The following is a 22,603-nucleotide window of genomic DNA, read 5'->3' on the forward strand; positions in this document are numbered from 1 at the left end:
ACGCATAGCTAGTATTGCTTTTAAAGACATAGCTTCTTTTAGGCATAGCTTCTTTAAAGCATATGTTCATTATTTTATTCCCCATACTTCATCAGGTCCCGTGGTCTAGTGGTCAAGGCGCACGCCTCGTAACCACGACGTTGGTGCGTCCCCGGGATCGAATCCACCCAGTGCCCAGGTTTTTTTGTATACAATTCCCGCCTTCGGAGCGACGGTGGCGCGCTCCGGTAACTAAAGGCTGAACTAAGATGGCGGCCTACCGGCGCGCCCTGGTAACCAATGTCAACAACAATGGCGGCGCCCAGTGGCGGCGACGGTGGCGCGCCCTGGTAACCAATGTCAACAACAATGGCGGCGCCCAGTGGCGGCGACGGTGGCGCGCCCTGGTAGCCAATGTCAACAACAATGGCGGCCCCCACGTGACAAGATGGCGGCGCCCATGGGGGTACTGGCGCTGTGTTTACATTTCTATGTTTACATTGGTCCAGTACTCCTTCGTCACTCCTACTGACAGTAAAAGTACTGTTTTATTATAGTAAGATAGATAGATTATTCTTACATGTTCGCATCCATGCAGTATATGAAAAATCAGCATGCATAGCCCCACACCTATAACTATACGTATCTGCTGCCCACGACTTTTTCCGCATGGAATTTTGTATTATCTTGCACCATTTAGAAATTTAAACATTATAACATAACAGTTGATACAGTTGTAGTAGTTTTCTTATGTTCAAAAATGATTATTTTTCTCACCTCTATTTCAGTCTTTGCAATAAAAATATGTTACTACCTAAATTTTGAGTAAATATGTTTCTACTTTCAAATGTAATGACGGGAAGACACTTCATAAAATGTCTTTGTAAACCACATTTACTGTTTTTTTCCGTCTTGAGCTAGAATGTAAAGATTGTCTGCATTACTGACCCGCGAGCAAGCTACATACATTTCAGAGAGAGAGAGAGAGAGAGAGAGAGAGAGTGAGAGAAAGACACCTATTGAATGTCTATCTAACTAATTTTTTTATGAGAGCATATTTTCATTAAATAAATCATGAAATCATTCAACGCTAAAAGCTGTTTATTTAATTAAGCGGACGGGTTCGCTCCAAGGAGAAAATTGACGCGGCGAGACCTCGTGGACATAGAGAAATGACACACACTCACTATTTGTGTGGCTATGAAACATGATTTTTTTCTGCAATTTAAAATGTAATATACAAAAAGGGTATTGAAAATTGAAACAAATATGGCGACACTATAAACTGTCAGGATCTTTATTTTTTTCTTACTCTCTACTTAGTTCCTTACAATAGCAAAACTTAATGGCTTCTAATAATGCGTTGCAATTTTTGCTTTTAAAACGTGTTTTTTTAGTTTTTCTTAACTCAGAATCGAGATAAAATATCCAATTGTGAATCTAAACCATCCTCACTATTTGTGTGGCTATGAAAAATGATTTTTTTCTGCAATTTAAATTGTAATATACAAAAAGGGTATTGAAAATTGAAACAAATATGGCGACACTATAAACTGTCAGGATCTTTATTTTTTTCTTACTCTCTACTTAGTTCCTTACAATAGCAAAACTTAATGGCTTCTAATAATGCGTTGCAATTATTGCTTTCAAAGCGTGTTTTTTTAGTTTTTCTTAACTCAGAATCGAGATAAAATATCCAATTGTGAATCTAAACCATCCTCACTATTTGTGTGGCTATGAAAAATGATTTTTTTCTGCAATTTAAATTGTAATATACAAAAAGGGTATTGAAAATTGAAACAAATATGGCGACACTATAAACTGTCAGGATCTTTATTTTTTTCTTTCTCTCTACTTAGTTCCTTACAATAGCAAAACTTAATGGCTTCTAATAATGCGTTGCAATTTTTGCTTTCAAAGCGTGTTTTTTTTTAGTTTTTCTTAACTCAGAATCGAGATAAAATATCCAATTGTGAATCTAAACCATCCTCGAATCCCCGTGAACTCACACACAAAATTTCATCAAAATCGGTCCAGCCGTCTAGGAGGAGTTCAGTGACATACACACGCACACAAGAAATATATATATAAAGATGAGTCTATCTCTATCGCTCTTTTATATTTAAATAAATTGTATCATGCGTGCGCACTTATACAACAAAAACAGACGAATTGCCGCTATATAATATGAAATAAACCCATTTTTTGAGACGATTCATGCTCCAACTATTGCAAAGTAGTTATACCGTCTCAGAAACATTCACGGGCATGCGCATAACAACTCACCAAAATTTCATCGCAATCGGATGAATGGTATAGGAACGCATACGGCACAAACAAACGAAAATTAAAGACATGACAAACGCATCAAACGATGGTGCGTTTAAAATTCAAGGCAACTATATCTATTGACGAAGTTAAGAACCAAACTGTTATTAGCGCCTTTATTTTGCCAGCCGCTGCGAGCTCCACTAAGCGGGCTGGTCTCACCAAGGAAAAAAATATGAATTTGCCAGACCTTACTATGTGTTTTATAGTGTGGCAGACATAGAGAAATGACACTCACTCACTATTTGTATGTCTATGACCTATTATTTATTTCTGTTATAAAATGAAATTATCACTTTTTCACTCCCTTAGGGATACAATATCTTTATAAATTGTAGCCTATGTGCTTTTCTGATGTATAAGCTATATTATTGTAAAGTGTCATTAAAATCCATTCAGTAGTTTTTACGTGAAAGAGTAACAAACATCCATCCATCCATACTTACAAACTTTCGCGTTTATAATATTAATAGGATTTGCAACATGAACATAATGAGAACACACGAATTTTCTCGTTACCGAGGTTAAATATTTACCCATTACTGGCAAGTACTGAAAGACACCCCGAATTTAACGTCATGTATTTTATCTTTATATTTATAAAGTTATAATTTTTTTTCTGTTATATGTTTAAAATTATTTTGACATATTTCATGTAGTTATAGTAATTTACGAACATACAGATAATTGTAAATACTGTACAAGAAGAAATCATTTTGCAATAGAGAAAATTAATAAATTATTCTTTCCTTTATAAAGTCTAGGTGCCATCGTTAGGTCCAATTATAATCTTCTGTGTTTCGGAACCGGTACCCCGCGAATCAAGCGTTAATGGTTTGGTTTAGCAGTTTTGATTATTTAGTTTAAATTTTATTATATGGTGTTAGGATAACATCTGATGACGAGTCTGAATCTTGTTATCTCGCCTTTTTTAAGACGAGGTATAGCATACATTTGAACGTAAATATATAATTTTGCTCATAGCATCTTCAAAAACCAATAATAGGTTTACGGTTTTCGCATAGTAATTAGACTTTTATGCGTTGTAAAAAATTTTAATCCCTAAAAAAAGATTATCTGTGACTACTTGAAATTTTGATAACTATCTCTAAAAAGTTTTGAATCCATCGAAGAACAGAAATAAATGCAAAGAAAATAATCTAAGACAAAGCCTGGTGAATAATTCAAAAGATTAATAAGGGAACCATAAAGTAATTGTCTAACTTTATTTAGTTTACAGTTTCAATTTTCGAAATAAAGTTTATTTTAACTTAATATGGTTTGGTCATACACCATTGCTTGTATAACCATCATTGGCGAATGTCCAAAATAATCTTAAATCGAAATTTCCCAATGCAAGAACTATTCAAAGAAATGTACTTCTGTTTTAACTGAAGACATGTAAAAATAATTCTCAGTTTTATAATCTGATATCACATTACAATTATTGCATCCGATAAGGGATACAGTCGGTAAAATGTCATTAATTCTGCCTAGTGGTTTCAGTACTTGCTGGGGATTAAACCTGTGGCAAACTTATTAACCGGTAAAAGAGTGATGTTTACCCGAGTTTTAGTAGTTAAATAGTTACAATAAATAAGAGATTATGTAAAGTGAGGGTGTGAATTGAATATTTTAAGATGTATACGCACCTATAACATTCAGAAACCGTAACCTTAAATCGTTCCAAGAATACTTTAAAATGGTTCTCTACCATGATACTTAACCCTTACTAACATAAAGATTATCTTTACCTTGTGAATCGGTGTTAAACATCCGTGTAGTTGATGAGAAACACAATAAAATAATATAATGAAATTAAAAAACACTTACCCATTGATGGTCGGATGACGGATATAGGCAAATCTTTTGCCTGAGTAAATAACAAGTACTCTGACATTGCTTTCGAAAATGAGTACGTATTTGGCCAAGCACCTAATATCCTGTAAAATTATTTCGTTTTCAACAAATGACTGATTTTTAAAACACATTATTTATTAAAAAAAACTATTATAGCCATGCAGTGTCTGCTTTAGGACATGGTTCTAACATGTTAAGATTTATTTATTTTGGTCGCAGCGTTGTTACTAACTTTGGAAGCATCATGACAATTTCACGTTCAGTAAACCTGTCCATCAGCGCGAATAATTGATCCAATGCCATGGGTGGGCTGTAAATCTCCTCTTTCACCACTCGATGGATGCAGTTAGAATAAGCAGTCGACACACACACAGAAACCTGAAACAATTCAACATTAGAAATAATGTATAAAATTCCATGATGATATAACAGCAGGCACAAGTTGACCAGCGTTAAAAAAACTCACGCCAAATAATTAGAAAATACGAATTTCATGAAAAAAAATATTATTTTGACTAAAAAAATAATATTTAAAATATATTTTCTTATTAAGTAACATGTAGTTTTTTATTTTAAACGTACAGAATAAATAAATTTATGTTTCGTAATGTCACGTATCTATAATTGGATTTCTATTTAGTTTTAAATAACAGAAAGTAATTTTTAAAAAATTATCGTCGTTTTTTCGAAAAACTTATAAGTTCGCACCTGTGACGTTGCAGACCTAGTGTCGCGTGATTCCTACACTGGGAGCCATATAAAATCTTTGATTTAACTAACATTGTGGACTTTGTAATATCATTTTTTTCACGAATTAAAACTACATATGTAACGAGCATGTCTTACTCGGAGCCATTATTCGTTAGCTGGTATCCTGAGGCAGAGGTTTAATAAACTAAGAAAAAAAAACGAAGGCTCAATATCACCAACCATACTAAAAACCATTTTAAGAATGTTATTGAAATCAACATTTAAGTACTTACCTTCAGATGAACACAGTCCCGGCAGAGCCGGATGACCTCTTGTGTTCCCTTCACGTTGATGGCGATCGCCACCTTCAAGGTCTCGTCGAACCTGACGGTGGCGGCCAGATGCAGCACGATGTTGACGTGTTGAGTGAGGTGATGGTAGTCAGTGTCGCTCAGCCCCAGGCGAGGCTGCGAGCAGTCTCCAGACACGAACACGAGCCTGCTCTGCCAGTCTGGCTGCTCGTTCTTCATGCGCTCGAACACCTGCGAGCAACTACAACTTGCGGAACCTTTACGTTGCTGGCGAGAGCCGTTACATTCATTTACATACAGTGTTATAATATTAGTTACATCGTGGCTATTTTCTACTGAGCATGTTTTATGCACTACTCCTTGGCTTCTAGGTCGAGAGCACGTCTTTATAATCAGTGGTTTTCCCAACGTTTCGGGAGTCTCGTTGCAGCCATTTCCAAAGGTGTTCCACACAATCATATAGTCGTTTGGAAGTTGACAACCGGTCTTTGTAGTGGGCTGCAGAAAGGCACGCATAAATGTGTGGTAAACCATGAATTTACATGGGCGTAGACTCAATACAGATATATTTTTACCCAGGTGTATACTTCATACGTATTTTTCACAAAGAGTATCAACATGCTTATATTCCATGATAATAGTTCTATTTGGCTATATATTATTTTGAGCAACGACTCAAAGCTGACTTAAGAAAGCAAGTAGTGAATTATGTACGTTGTTGATTATTGTAACGTCACATTGCAGGCATGGAACTGTGCAGTAAATCGACAACCAAGTGATGAATTGACGCACTTGCTGTACGTAGGGATCCTCACCTCATTGTCCATTAGCGCCTTCCTCCTGTCCTCCGCCGACACGCCTTTCTTCGGTCGTATCAGCACGTACACGGTCCTGGCGGCAGGACAGCATCGCAGGATCTTCTCTATGACGAGCTTGCCCAGGAATCCTGTCCCGCCCGTCACCAGCACCCCGCAGTCCCGGTAGAAGTCCTGCACCGGCGTGCTGTCGCCTGCAGACGGCGTGTTGTCGTCCGTAGACATTGTGCTAAACTGATATTCCTCCTTGAAAGTGCAGCACATTTATTTTGTAACGCAGATCATGTATTAGCACACAATCGTAGCTCCTACTCGCGTATTGTCGTTTTTGTCCTTGGAATTAAACAAGTCCCTGGGATATATCGTGATTCAACAATAAATTATCGACTACAATGTATCTACTGTAAACCATAAACGGGTGATCACAAAAAGGTTTGATGAAATATTTTAATCTTAGTCTTAATTATTGCTGTAAAAGAATATCCATTAAAGAAATATTTCTGTCAATGCACTATCAATTCGATTTACATATTGTATGGTAGATATTTACATAACTGAGGAAAAATGTATTCAAAACGACAATGACATTTCTTGTGCCATTCTGGGTGTATGATAAACATGCGTTTGATTGAATTTATTACATATTTTCGGAATGATTTTCAAGAGTGTGTACAGGCTTGTAAACGTTTTTAATAAAATTTTCACAATAAGTAGTAATAATCCATTAGCTGAGGATTGTAAGTAATGTTGATAACGGAACAACTGACTTATTATTTAAACTTTCAAAAAAATCATTTGTGTGAAGGAAAACAGCTCATTAGTTTAGACTAGTGAATTCCGTGGACTTATTTGTTCGCAGAGTATTGTGAAAGTAAATGTTTTTAAATTTAACATTATACGAGGGCTGTTTTTTTATCAACCTCCGAAAGGCTATATAAAAAAAGGAAATTTACGTAACATAGTAATTCTACCACCAAAAGTACGGTAAGGTCTTACTTATTTTAATACATAAAAGCCAAAACTATCGAGGCATTTGTCATATCGTAACACAAGCTTATCTATGCATGTTTCGAAGAAGTTAGCCGCCAGTGAATAGAGATAACAGGACAAGTGCCTTGATCTCCCGCTCCCTCATGACACCACTGTGAGGCGGGTGGACTAATTGTGCGGAGTATTGTGCCTTATTATTCATATTCTTGCGATAATTTATTCTTGACGCGGGAGCCAGTGCGTCGCGCGATTAGTCCACCCGCCTCATAATGGTGTCGTGAGGGAGCGGGAGATCAAGTCACTTGTCCTGTTATCTCTATTCACTGGCGGTTAACTTCTTCAAAACATGCATAGATAAGCTTGTGTTACGATATGACAAATGCCTCGATAGTTTTGGCTTTTATGTATTAAAATAAGTAAGACCCTACTGTACTTTTTGTGGTAGAATTACTATATAACATAAATTTCCTTTTTTTATACTGCCTTTTGGAGGTTGAAAAAAAAAACAGCACTCGTAATAATGGGCAAAATAAGTAATTAAGTATGACATTGTTAATGCCAATGAAGCCATGGATTTTCTTCTACATTTAATTTAATAATGAAATAAAAATACTCAAGAAATTTAAAAGGTGGTACCAGGAAAAGCAAATGCTCTTAGCCCCCGATAGAAAGCCATATTATCAACAGTAATGTAATTTAGGTGAGACTAAACGTATTTTAGTCTTTTAATTCTTCCTTGCTTCTTAGTTAATGTATAGAGATATAGAGATTATAATATTTTATAGAGTAAATCTAACACCTCGTAAAATTGAATATTTTAGACAATATAGTATAAACTTTATACTGTGGCAACCTCGTAATCAACAATAATAATGATAAAATGTTTTATATATTTTATGCATCGTAAAAAATACCATCTTAAAATACAATTAATATTTTTAATTTTGTTTAGTATAATGTAGAATTTTATCGAAATATAGGTACAATAATTTAATTTATACTTATAATAAAACTATTTGAGGTGAAAGGTCTTTACGTTTAATGAAAAAAACAAACAATTATTGTAAATGGGTCAGTACATTATTTGAAACTCAAAAAGAAAAGGTCTTTGTCTTACTTAAACACTAATCTTTATGTAATAAAAATATTTCTACCCCTATTAGGGAAAAATGGGTAAATATAGCTTTAAGATAGTTATATCTCGGAAGCTAATCATGCATAATAAAAGATAATGGATACCCATAAAGAACAAGAAATAATCAACCATAGTTAAACATTTGGTACTATCCAAACCTTAATCGGTGATGAAGGGGTCATTATGGTTTTCAAATGATTTATTGTATCTCCAAATCTAATACTACATATATATTTTAACATGCAACTAAAATTCTATAGTTTTGCTAAAATCAACTCTCAAAGAGTAAAAAAAGGAAAAAAAATAAGGTTTTATTAAATATAATTATATCTCCAAAACTAATAAAGCATAACAAAAGATATAAAGTACCCAAAAATAAATATATAAAATCTACCAATAACATCTTTACCATTTTGCTAAATTAAATCCCTAAGGTGTGAAAAAGGGGTGAATATGGTTACGAATTGCGTCGAAACAACTTAGAAATAAATATTCAAATATTTTTTTACTTACAGAGTTGATTTTATTAACATATATATTTTCTACAGCAATATTATGTCTTAATAACGTAAGACAATTCTATATGTCAAGAAACTCTATGTCTTCAGGTCTGCCGTTTATCTTAATTTATAATACCCCTTTAAAGAGCAATCAACTGCGTTAAATATTCAATAATGAACTTTTTATTAGATACATAGTCATTATTAGGCATTTTTATTTAAAATTTTGTATTTTGGTGAATATTTTAGTTAATGTTTGGTTTGTGTGTCTGATGCAACATGACTTCAGCGCAGCAGTGAACAAATCAAAACAGTCATTTAAAACTCAAAGCAACTTTTAAACATGTATGTTTATTATGTTAAACATTTTCAATGTCCGGTAGATATTTCTTCATTATGTGTTTGTTAACACCAGCTTCACTATCCGTGGTCTTATCTACCACATTGTAGCATCAATCGGTTTATTGAGGCCTTTAACCAAGGAATGAGTCTAGTTAGACAGAATATATATACAGGGCAGTCCTCTACGGAACTTTTTATGGGATGGCCACAGTAAGTCCCTGCACAGCCTATACATTACCGTTAGAGAGTATAGACCAACGTGACGCAAAGGGATTGAATAATAATTAGACTATCGAACAATCGCAACTCAGAAGTATTGACATTTACGACCTTGTGCTTTACGCTGAACTATCTGTCCGGAACAACTATACTGAAATAAATTTTACATCTGAATGTATTGCGTAGTATTGTGGTGGATCTTTTAAAGAATCAAATTAATGAAGGAATTATAATGATCGTTATGCAGTAGAAACATTTAACAAAAGTTATTCCAGAATAACATCAAGTAATTACCTACTTGTGATTATTGGAGAAAAGTGTAGCTATAGTCGTCACATGAAATCAACAGTTAGTGTCTAAAGCGAATAATGAATATCCATCAAATATAATCAAGTAATGATTTTCGTACTTACATAACTCATTTATGGTATCTTTTTAAAAATATAATATTAAAATTGTTTGTATGGTAAACATATAATATAGTTTTTTATTAACTAAAGCTTATCTTGAGAATTACCTGGTTTATAGAACGAAATAAACACAATGTTATAATATATTACTCCTTAAATTATTCCACTTATATTTTCTCTTTCGTTGATCGTTCCGATCCATCACTTTTTAATGTTTGTTTTCGATATTTAAGTATAACTCTCAGTGGACATTTATTTATAAAATTTGGAGAATTCGTAGGGAATTTAAAACAGCTTCTCTTGCCTGTTATTCGGCAGGAGCTAGGCAGTCAAGTAGACCCGGACACCACACTGATGGCGGCTGAGGGGTGTATACACGGCGACGCCAGCCTCAGAGGCAGCGAAGGGCAGAGCGAGTGAGCTCTTGGTGAGCGAGGGAGGGCGACGAGACTGGTGCTGGGGGACCGAAGCATCTGACAGCTGTTGTGTGCGCGGCGGACGAGCGAGCAGTGCGAGGCAGTGTGTAGAGTACAGAGGTGAGCGGCAATACGTGAGCCGTAGGAAGAACCACTTTCGAGCCAAGATATAGTGGGGAGAGAAAATTGAGGAACTTATAAAAGAGCCATATCGTTTTGAATAGACAATTCAATTGTTATAACTTAATAGTATAAATATTAGGTAATTAATAAAACTGTATACAATTAATTGGGCTAACCTTTCCGAACGTGTTTTCCCACTCGTGAAAATATAATAATTATTCATATCACTAGGAGGTGCATATAAAACCTTATCACTGTTAAATTTGAAAGATGTGGCCTAACCATAATTTGGCGTGACTGCAACAGCGTTTCTGTAGTTGTAATCTTCTTGAAGGCTATGGCATGTTTAGAGAAATATCTTGACTGTTAAAGGATATTAATACTATGCGGATATTTACAAGTTTTACTTCAATTAATTTAATTTTTTGGATGTCATCAGTTGAGCCACAGTTGTTTTTGCATGGCCAAATGTTGTGTCTACTAATACAATAGTTTATACATTATAGTATATGTAATTTTATTTTTCGTCTGACTATACGTATACTAAATGGGCAATAAAAATTATATATATATATATCTAAAACGACAGTGGTAAGTGTTGTCCAGAGAAGTCTTTCTGAAATGGACTATAGGTTAAATAATCACTTGGCTGATAAAAATGATTGTAGAAATTTCCACTAAAACAGGTATTACCAAAAAAATATATTTATTTTTAAATAACAGCCTTTTGGCTATTAAAAAACTAGTGACAAAAGGTTTATAGTTTCCAGTTTGCAAATATCAACTTGATTTTTCCACATAATCGTAAATTCAGTTCTAAGCACTCTTCGTAACGCTTTTAAGCCCCTGCATTAAAGTTCACCGACTGGGAATTAAACCAGAGATAAATGGCATTCTGTGTTCCTTGTCTTCAGACCGTTCATATTCACCCACAGAGCGGTCGCGACAACATCGTCAAAGACAGTCCAGGAAACAGAAACAGCAGCCAGTCTCTCGGATCGCCGCAACGAGCAGACAAATCGGTCTCCTAAAAGCGCGGCTACTCGCAGTGCAGACGAGTCAAGCAGGAAGCACGCACACAGGGGTATTACAAAGGGGCAGGTTGAGAACATTTTGCAAAGAAAAATCTAATCACAAGGTGCGTGCTCACACGTCAGACATTGATCTCCTGGTGACCTGGGGTTTACAACAAGTAGCCATGCCTGCCAGGCGTGTGATGCCTTCGGCTTGATCTTCGACGGCCCTTAAAGGCTACGGTCAAATGCCCCTGCGCCCGAGCTTCCAGCTTCACTCGCCTGAACTGTAAGTAGCCGCGCTTCCTGGCTGGTTTAATTCCCTGGCGGCGGACTCCTATGCAGAGGGGTTAAGGAAACTGGTGAAGCGATACTAACGGTGCTTAGAAATGAATGACGGTTATGTGTAAAAATGAAATATATATGTAGTTTACCTAAACTGTCAGTAAAACCTTTCTCTCAATTTGTTCTATCATGGTTAGAATCTCAGACTTTTGTTTTCCTGTATTTGACGTGACAACGTCTAATAAATCGATGAACGCCGGCTGCACGCACAAAAAAGTGTCCCACTACGGATGTCCCACTACGGATGTGTTCTGTTTGCTCATTGTACGCATGCGTGGCATCTCTCTTCCACTCGATTGTAACAACCATCGATTTGACTTTTCAATCATATTTTCATCGTTTGAATTATTAATAGTATGTAATTTAACGATCGTCCACCGATTTTCAGCACAACCGGTACGGTTATTTAAAAGTAATGTTGAAAATTCAAATACGTTTTGAACCAACAATGGTGTTTTACAGTTACACATAATAATTCAAATTACACCCAGGATCTTTTGCACAATGTTTTAAAAAATATTGTAACACATTATAAATAAGTTTGGTGTATTTGAGATGCGTATTTGTTATAAAATCGTGTTAATATTATTCCCCTACCGTGAACAAAATATTTCTATATAATATCTTAAACTTTATAATTAAAGTATTCCCTCGTGGGCGTGTGGTTAACGAAGCTAACTCTAAAATCAAAAAGAAGTCGGATCAAACCCGACAGCTGCGAATTTTTTTTGTACTTGTAAAAATAAATACGGCGCACGCAACATTTCAAAAGTAATAAATATATTTGAAATAATGAATGCAAATTAAAGTAAATTTATTGATTCAATTGCACATTTCATTTCACTTCTTTGTATCCATACAAAATAGTGATAATTCAATAAAAATGATTCAATTTTATTCATAAAATTATGCAGAGGTAGATTTTATCATGCAAAAGATAAAAAATTAAAAAAAATTCTTCCTCAAAGAATATAATATTTTTAATGCCTAAATGGTTTGGTTCCAAAAACCTATTACGGCTCAGTCTCAGGCCGAATATGATATTTCCTTTTCTTCTGGATCAATCATTTCATCAATGTTTTGTTATGACGTCACGTTAAACTATCGTCCGTAAACCGGCTTTACAGACAACCAATTTTTTTTATTAAAAAGCTATTAACTTTCCTAATAAAATATCAAATATCCAAATTAAATGAAGGATTAATTACACGATCTAAACAGGCAAACTTAATGACATAATAAAAACAAGATATCATGGCGTTTTTTAGGTCTAGTTTAAAAAGAGGCGATTTTGGTGTTAGGGTTTATATGTTCATAAATCACTTTTATTAATAAACATAAGAGTATTATAAAGATATTAAAATTTAAATGTTTCTTGATCAAATTTTTCTCCAATAACACTGTAATTTTTACTGTAATACATTATGCATATTTACTTTACTTTTTAATGTGTCAACATCTTAGCTGTCGGTATAAGGCATACCACATGCGAATACTTCGAGCATATATATTATAGAGAGCTCATTCGCCTTTTGTTTAGAAACCGGGATCTCAATCAGCTGTTAGAAGGTTACTCGCCGAATAACTCCCATAAGTATCAATGTAACGGCCGGCTATCGTGCGTCTTATTTTGAGTTTACTGCGTCCACGAGAGATTTTAGGCCTCGTTTGTGTGCATAAATATGTTCATTGACGAACATAGATATTAAGTATTGATGACGCGTATCTGAATTGTTTGGAAATTAAGTTATTTTAATGGAGGAATGGATCGGTGTTTAGCCTACTGTGTATGTATTTGAATAAGTATGATGACGTCTTGTGTTTCGTATGGATGTAATCAAAATTTTGAAAAAGGAAGCAGTGTTTCGTTTCACAGGTAAGTTTGTGAAATATTTAATTATTTAAATTTTGAGCTAATGTTTCCGTGTGGTTCCGTACAAGGTTATTTAAATGTAAGAAACCTAACCTAAACGACTATACACATGATCAACAATTAAAACGGTAAATCACGGTAAAATAATTGAATTATCGCAATGCTGTTTTACATAAACTTTACACTAGATGTCAAAAACTAATTAAAATACTGAAGCGGATGGCTTCATCGCCGATTCCGATGATAGCGCTCCTTCCCCTCCTTTCCCCGTCCTCTCCGAATGCTTTTCCCCTACATCCCCTCCTTTTCACCTCTCCTCCCCCTCCGGCCGCGACACCAGCGCTCCTCGTGTCTTAGTTTCGGTGGCCTTTATAAGCGCCGCGTAGCTTAATACAATTGCTGGCCTCCTCTCTCTCTTGAGAAGGGAATCACTCCGTCGGCACGCGTTGATTAGCTTATGGTCAGCACTCGGTGAAGCTATGCTTCTCTGCTTATTGAATATTTACGTCTGCACTTAACAGTCACATCATTATGACGCTACGTTGTCCGTTTAAAGACTTAAATGCTGTAGGAGTCGTGTGACGATAGTTCGGGCTTTTGGGACAATTCTACCGCCGAGTGGCTGGCAGGTTAAGGCTAGGTTACATCTAGTGTTAGTGAGGTGCGCAGTCGGAGGTGCTTACCTCCCGGTTCTATTACACTAGCTCAGTTCCATTTGATCGTATGGCTCCTGCCTGGTAGTTTAGGGTATTACATTTTGGGTTAGGTGACCGGTGGTCTTTACTATCTTGTTTCACGCGTGGCCGACGTTTAGTTCTACTTATGTATTTTATAGGGACGCGTCTCGTAAATGTTTTATTGTGTTAAAGTTATTTATCTGAGGTCACATCTGAGTCTAGGCCCGTTACGAGTTAGTAGGGCTAAGTTAAATGTCCGTTTGAGATATCATCATGGTAGAACTCGGTATTAAACACAATATCTAAGTATGTTAGGAGTGCGAAGTGTACATTTGTTTTGATTTAAGTACGTCTCTATGTCCTTGCGATTCATTAGTGTGCAAGAATCTTATTCACCAAAAGCATTGTAATTGATCTGAGTCTTAATTGCTCCCAATTCTAAGAAATTTGTAAAACCAAAGATATACATATATTAATTGTTGTAACTAAGAACAAGTTTAATAAAATGATCCTGGTTTATATAACTTTTGTTCCTTGATGTCGGTGCAGTTCCCCTTAAATTAAACAACGATTTTCCTGCTGTGTTGGGTAGGTTTATTAACTCGTGTTGTGTGTGCGAGTTCATTGTAGTCAAACTGTGGCGTGCCGCAGTTTGGCTTCAAGGACTGCGCGACTCTGCTGTAACAGCAGTTGAAAGTGTTGTTCTTGTTTGTTTCATGATGGCGAGCACGACTACAGTTGGAGTTAGCTGGGTGTACCAGTTACACAAAGAGGAGCTTCTACAGTATCTCCAGGAAAATCAGTTGCCAGCGGAGGCTAGTGACACGGTCGCGGACTCGCGTGCACGATTGGTTCATTAATTACGTGAGGCGGCTGATTTTCCGGCCGGCGGTCCGGCCGGGGCGATGGGCGGTAAGGCTAACCCGGAAGTGAGTGTTCCACCAGATTCCTTTTCCCAGAAGCTGTATTTTTTCGTCCTCAAAACCATCCCGGTGCTTGATAGTAGTGATCCTGGGGTAGTCTTAGATTTTTTCCTAGTAGCGGATCGTTTGTGTAAACTTAAATTAGTGTCTAATACGTCACTGATGCAGGGCTTGTTGACAAAGTGTGCTGGTGTATATGTAAACAAGCTCACTGACGCTATCATTCAAGGCACTGACTATCACTCTTTCAAAATGTCAGTCATTCGTGCGGTATGTCCGCCGCAGGTGCTAGACACGTGCAAGCGTAATTTTGTATTGAGGTTCCAGAGGCCAAACGAGTCAGTAGCACAGTTTGTTGATTGCGTGTTAGCGTACGCAAGTGTCTTGGAGCTTGACACGAATGAATCTGAATTAGTAGCGCTAATTCTGGGTAATGTAGCTCCGCGGGTGATTAGTATGGCAAGCATGCTTCCCCCCCCCCCCCCCAAGTCCTTAGATGCTTTACGTTCTTGGGCTACGGACATCGATGGGCGCTTAGCTGCGAAAATTAGGTATGAGGATAAATTCGCCCGTGACGGCAGTGACGTAGTGACAGACCAGGGGTGGCATAAGAACTACCAGGAGGAAATGCGTGTTAAGAGACGTAGTCACGACGTAGTTTCTGGAAATAAATCAGGTGATCAAGCATTGCTTTCACAGCGCGATTATAATTTGCCCCGTGGCGGATCAACCATTTATACCTCGCACCCCCGCGACATTTCTACTCCGCCCCGGCCTCCCAACGCGCCTGCTGTAAGCGATCCCGTTGTTAACTCCGCTGCGCGCCGAGACAGTGGAGTACGCGCCGTGGTGCAGGTACCGGGTGCCGCGGAATATAACCATCAGCGTTGTGCCAACTGTTGCCAGTTTGGCCACATTGCGGTGAATTGCCGAGCTCCCTACGTTAATCCTACCGATCGTAGATGCTTTAAATGTCATGGTAAAGGCCACTACCGATCTTCGTGTCAGGGAAACGGGGTTTGACGGGTCGTAAGAGAGGTAGGCGCCGTCGTTTTCTGGAAAAAACCTCTCGTAAAAACCTTTTGCATTTTCTCCCCGTTCAAATAGGAGGTAGTTTTTTTTCCCGCTCTGGTTGATACCGGGGCTACTCGCTCGGTTATGAGTGAGCGCTTTGTGCAATGTCTTCGACATCAATTTCCTAATTTATTACCATCGCATGCTTTTGTATCAGAGACCATGAAGTTATTTGTTGCAAATGGAGGGTGCTTAGTTTCTAATCAATCAGTGATACTTCACTTTAAAATAAAACAATTTTCGTGGTCATGGAAGTTTGCTGTGGTCCCAGGGATGTCACCAGAGCTAATTATTGGATTGGATTTTTTGGGAAAAACCCGCAGTGTGCTAGACCTGGGGAGGCACGAGTTACGTTTTGATTTTGCGCCCAGTGTTAAAATCCCCCTGCGTTTTGACACGTCTGTCAACCTCGTAGTTGTATGTCAGGATGTTTCCGAGGAGACTCGAGTTACCGCCCTTAGGGAACTTATAAATAAATTTTCTGATGTAATTACCACCAGGATAGGTAAATGCGAAATATTACCATACCGATTCTATTTAAAAGATGAAACACCCATCCGCAGCAAGTATTACAAAGTGTCGCCTCCCAAATTGCAAGCCATGCGCCAAATTGTTGAGAATCTACTCGCGGCTGGGGTAATTTCCCCCTCTACGTCTAATTTCAGCACGCCCACATTTCTGGTTCGCAAAAGCGACGGTGTAAGTTGGCGAATGGCACATAATTACATTCCGCTAAACAGGAAGAAAGCAGACGAGGATGTGTATCCGTTACCGACTGTAGAGGGTGCATTACAGCAGTTAGGAAAGGCTAATTTTTTCACAGTGGTTGATCTAAACCACAGCTTTCACCAGTGTTTATTGGATCCCGCCTGCCGCAAGTACACCGCCTTTTCTACCCCTTTCGGCCACTTCGAGTTTAATAGGATTCCGATGGGAGTGACATTCGGTAGCCAGGCAATGAGCAGAATATTAGATCACATTCTCGCTGACCTAAAATATAAATACGTCTTCAATTACATTGATGACATTATTATCTATAGTAATACCTTTTCCGACCATTTAAACCATGTCACTGAAGTTTTGGAACGTCTGAGAAAAGCTAACTTAACTGTGAATCCAAAGAAAATAGAATTTGGCCAGACATCTGTAAAATTTTTAGGGTTTGTCATTTCACAGGGGAAACTCCTGATGAACCCTGAAAAGATCGCCCCTATTATTCAATTTCCGAGGCCTATTAATTTAAAAGGGTTGCAACGCTTCTTGGGCATGAATGGATATTTTTCCCGTTTTGTGGAGAATTATGCTTCTATATGCGCTCCACTAAATATTTTTCGCAAAAAAGGGGCGGCATTTACATGGGGTGACGACCAGGAAAAATCCCTCCAGCAATTGAAAAAGGCTATGGCTTCACCACCTATTCTAATCCTCCCGGACTTTGACAAAAAATTTGCTGTCCAAGTAGACGCCTCTTCAATTGCCCTGGGCGCAGTACTCGGACATTTAGAAAATAATAAAATTCGTCCCATTGCTTACGCCAGCCGAACCTTATCGGAGTCAGAACATAGACTAGGGGTTTATGAAAAAGAGGCTTTGGCATGCTTGTTTGCATTGGAAAAATTCGAGAGTTATTTGGACGCAAAAGAATTTGATCTGTTTACAGATAACCAGGCCCTAAGCTGGTTATTTAACCATCCGCATCAATTGGGTAAGCTTGGTCGGTGGATCCTGCGTTTGTCTAGATTCCGTTTTACTATTCATCATGTCCCTGGTAAAGACAATGTAATTGCGGATTCCTTATCGCGCATGTTTTGTACGGATGAGTTCGAATCTAATCCTACAGAAAATTCTTGCGATTCCGAACATGTAGTTGCATTTAGAATTTTTCCTGAATCTTATTTTAACCTAAAAAACTGCCAACAAGAGGATCCTTGGTGTCAGGAGATACTAAGTGAATTAAGGGCAGGAAAACAAATACCTTATGTATTAGAACAAGACTTAATTTTTCATACGAGTATCTCTGGAAAAGCACGTCGCGCGGTTGTTCCGAGTGTTCTGAGACCCATGGTTCTCACTTATTTTCACGCATCAGTGTTAGGATGTCACTTGGGCATTGAAAAGAAATTTTTTTGTATTTCTAAACATCTATTTTGGCCAGAGCTTCGTGAGGATGTTCGTAAGGTTGTGCGCTCATGATATGATTGTCAGGTGTCTAAACCCCCCCATAATGCCAGGGTGGGACTATACGCTGCCGATCCCCCGGTGGCGCCGTGGCATACCATCCACCTTGATATCTTCGGTCCCTTAACAAGATCTAAGAAAGGCAATATTTGCATACTGGTAGTCCTAGATATTTTCACCAAGTTTGTAATTCTGTTACCTCTCCGGAACATGAAGGCAGAGTCAATAGTCAAAGCTCTTTCAGATCAAGTTTTTAAGTTGTTCGGGCCCCCGAACCTCGTAGTCTCTGACAACGCCCCATACTTCCAATCCAGCTCATATAAGAACTTTCTCTTCGAATGGGCAGCTAGACCTGTGTTCAGCTCACCATATTTCCCTCAGGGCAATATGGTAGAACGCGTTAACAAGGTGTTGAAGGGCATTCTGATTTCATTCTATCGTGAGGATCAGTCGTTATGGGACTCGGACCTGGCCTATAAACGTAGGGTTGAACTCCGCCTGTCATTCCACTACTGGGTTCCCTCCCTGCTTGCCCTTCCTGGGTCGCGACCTGACTCACCCACTCCTAAATCAGTGGGGTCTGCCGTCCATCGACTCAGGCCTGGATGCCAAAGCCGTGGAGAAGCTCTTAAAGTCTGTAGAGTGCAATCTTCAGCGTGCTCGTCAATCAGTGGCATAGGCCTATAATAAAAATAGATCTGAGACTAAATACCACGTGGGGGATCTAGTGTTATGTCGTTCATATCGGCTGCCTAGTTTAACCTCTCAATTAAATGTCAAACTTCTGCCCCCATACGAAGGGCCATATGAAGTGAATAAAATCTTAGGTCCTAATACACTCTTGTTACGTTCTTGTAACAATATGAACAAGTATCGTAAATGTCATGTTAGTCAGGTGAAACCTTTTATAAGTTAAGGCCCCTTAGCGGCCCTCTTGTGTGTGCTTTATCTAGTCATTATAGTATGTAGGGCGTGCGGCCCATGATAGGTTAGCGTAGCGTGACTATGTTTTCCTAAGGGTTGTGAGGGTGTTTGTTTCCTTTCTTGTGTGTGTTGGTGTTTGCGGCGCCTTCCCCTTGTTTCAGCTCTGCTACTCTTCCATTTCCACTCTTCCCAACCTTGCGCGCTTTCGTCGTCGAGCCAGCGGTGGGATCGTCTGAGTCATTGCGCCAGCCATCGCCCGGAGACGTCCCAGCATGGGTTGCTGCACCCCCTCCCAATCAGCATAACTAGCCTGATGGAGACCGCCCTCCAGCCTCCGGTTGTTCTCCACATCGTTTTTCCACCATCGCATCATCTTCTCCCCTCGCGGGAGCGTCGTGAGTTGTAGCGTAAGGACCGCCGTTCCATATTCCTCCGCGGCTCTTTTTGGCATCCCTGGTCGGGGTGCGCTTCATTGCTGTGGATCGGCTGACGTGAACGGTGCCTCGCTGGAGGGCCCTTGATCGAGGTTTCAAGATTGGGTTCTCGTGGGACTGCCTGCCACCCGCCAGAGCCCCACTCAAGAAGTGTACCATGTATCTCACACATGTATTCACCAGTTAAGCATTCTGGATCCTGGACGGACTGGTCAATGTTCCATGGATTATTAGATTGAGACAGGATCTAACAGTTGGACAGTTACTAAGCAGTTTCTTCTCTTCGTGGGCGGTTTCTCAGGCAAGAAGAGTTTAGAGAGGGGGAATTGAAGCGGATGGCTTCATCGCCGATTCCGATGATAGCGCTCTTTCCCCTCCTTTCCCCGTCCTCTCCGAATGCTTTTCCCCTACATCCCCTCCTTTTCACCTCTCCTCTCCCTCCGGCCGCGACACCAGCGCTCCTCGTGTCTTAGTTTCGGTGGCCTATATAAGCGCCGTGTAGCTTAATACAGTTGCTGGCCTCCTCTCTCTCTTGAGAAGGGAATCACTCCGTCGGCACGCGTTAATTAGTTTATGGTCAGCACTCGGTGAAGCTATGCTTCTCTGCTTATTGAATATTTACGTCTGCACTTAACAGTCACATCATTATGACGCTACGTTGTCCGTTTAAAGACTTAAATGCTGTAGGAGTCGTGTGACGATAGTTCGGGCTTTTGGGACAATTCTACCGCCGAGTAGCTGGCAGGTTAAGGCTAGGTTACATCTAGTGTTAGTGAGGTGCGCAGTCGGAGGTGCTTACCTCCCGGTTCTATTACACTAGCTCAGTTCCATTTGATCGTATGGCTCCTGCCTGGTAGTTTAGGGTATTACATTTTGGGTTAGGTGACCGGTGGTCTTTACTATCTTGTTTCACGCGTGGCCGACGTTTAGTTCTACTTATGTATTTTATAGGGACGCGTCTCGTAAATGTTTTATTGTGTTAAAGTTATTTATCTGAGGTCACATCTGAGTCTAGGCCCGTTACGAGTTAGTAGGGCTAAGTTAAATGTCCGTTTGAGATATCATCATAGTAGAACTCGGTATTAAACACAATATCTAAGTATGTTAGGAGTGCGAAGTGTACATTTGTTTTGATTTAAGTACGTCTCTATGTCCTTGCGATTCATTAGTGTGCAAGAATCTTATTCACCAAAAGCATTGTAATTGATCTGAGCCTTAATTGCTCCCAATTCTAAGAAATTTGTAAAACCAAAGATATACATATATTAATTGTTGTAACTAAGAACAAGTTTAATAAAATGATCCTGGTTTATATAACTTTTGTTCCTTGATGTCGGTGCAGTTCCCCTTAAATTAAACAACGATTTTTCTGCTGTGTTGGGTAGGTTTATTAACTCGTGTTGTGTGTGCGAGTTCATTGTAGTCAAACTGTGGCGTGCCGCAGATTGGCTTCAATACATTTTCAGAGTTATATATATTTTTTTTCAATTATGAGCCCCTCTTTTAAATTTTAATGTGCTATTATATGTTTTTTGTGAAATAAACTTTGTTGTACGATACCTACATAATTTTCAAATTTCCATTCTATCAGGTTTAAACTGATGAGAGAAGAAGAAAAACTTTACATTGGCCTTGAACAGGGTTGATTGTGTCCCCAAAAAATATTCCAAAATGTGCTCAAAGCATTTTTCTCCCAATAACTTTGACAATGAAGTATTTGGCTTGGGAAGGAAACTGAATCCTGATGCTGTACCACCAGTCTTCAATTTTCCTGTGCATCTACTTCCAAACAAGGAAAAGAGAAAATCGCTTACTATAAGGACACAAGAACCATCAAATGTTGAAAGGTAGGTGGATTAAGTTGATAATCTGTTATGTTCCTCTCTTTAACAACTGCGTGAGGTAAGTTTCGTATCACTTATCCAAGGTTATCCCTTGATCCTACTAGCATGATCTTGTAAATATTGATCCTATGGTATGTGATTCTTGCAGTTTTAATTTATAGGATGTCCACAATCCGGAAAGATGGGGAAGCTGGAATTAGTCATGTAAAGTCTGGGAAATTTTATTACAGATTTGTGTGGATGCCATTATATAATAAACCAAAAGATCTCAACTATCAGAATAAAAACAAATTATGTCGGGTCTTGTGGAATATTATCTTTTGTATTCTACTTACAAACATAATACATTGCTATGTCATGAGTTTTTGCAATTTCCAGGATTTTTCAACATTACTAAATTAAAACAGCAAGCATCAAGTACTACAGGATCAATATAAACAGGATCATGCCATAAGGATCAAGGGATATACTTGGTTACATGATATGAAACTTCTACATAATAATTTAAGAATATACATCACTTATAACATTACTAAATGAAATACTACTTGCAGTAGAATTTACAATATAATATTACTGGATCACTAAAACCACAATGTTTTAAGGAGTAAATATTGAAGTTACTATCCTATATTGATAAATAACAGTCATGATATACTGGATTTCATAATTTAAATATGCGCTCGGAAAGGGGGCCTAATCGTAACATTGTGATAAATGGACTTTCAGGTATAATCAAATATGATTCCATCTTGTTTTTATAGCATATCTTCTGAAAAATCAAGCAATTACAACTCGTGTACTGGATATGTATATAATATGTAGGTATTACAAATGTAGCGTATCTAACCTAACCTACCTTTCAAGTAAATATTTACGTTTTCCTATCAGCTGTTACTCTGCAGAATAAATAACATTATATTAATCTAAAAACATTTATTAAACATGCTTTTAAATTAAATATTACTTCACTTATGTATGCGCAGTCTATTACCTAAAAGCATTAAAAATTTTGATGATATTTGTTTGTTCACAGTCTCGATAGACTTAAGGAAGAGCCACGTGCTAAAAGATCATGGCTATTCAGAAAAAGTTATGTGGGTGATTTCAATGAAGAAATAGCAAAATCACCTAAAAAATTAAAAATATCTATATCTTTGTGTGTATTTCAGATACAATTGTACATGAACTATAGCTTAT

At 38.0% G+C, this 22,603-nt stretch overlaps 1 protein-coding gene across 1 annotated transcript in view; it reads right to left on the reverse strand.

Annotated features, from left to right (window-relative positions):
* The window catches only part of LOC134530024 (fatty acyl-CoA reductase wat-like), a 45,206-nt gene extending 38,998 nt beyond the window's left edge, over positions 1-6,208 (reverse strand). Inside the window, exons 1-4 of the mRNA XM_063364552.1 lie at positions 5,984-6,208; positions 5,151-5,399; positions 4,400-4,545; positions 4,141-4,250 (exon numbers count right to left, since the gene is read on the reverse strand). Of these exons, the coding sequence (XP_063220622.1) occupies positions 4,141-4,250; positions 4,400-4,545; positions 5,151-5,399; positions 5,984-6,208 (730 nt within the window). The remainder of the gene's footprint in view (positions 1-4,140; positions 4,251-4,399; positions 4,546-5,150; positions 5,400-5,983) is intronic.
* Positions 6,209-22,603: the final 16,395 nt, after the last annotated feature.

This window comes from Bacillus rossius, chromosome 3 (assembly GCF_032445375.1).
Source record: "Bacillus rossius redtenbacheri isolate Brsri chromosome 3, Brsri_v3, whole genome shotgun sequence".
In the NCBI taxonomy this organism is placed as follows: Eukaryota; Metazoa; Arthropoda; class Insecta; order Phasmatodea; family Bacillidae; genus Bacillus; species Bacillus rossius.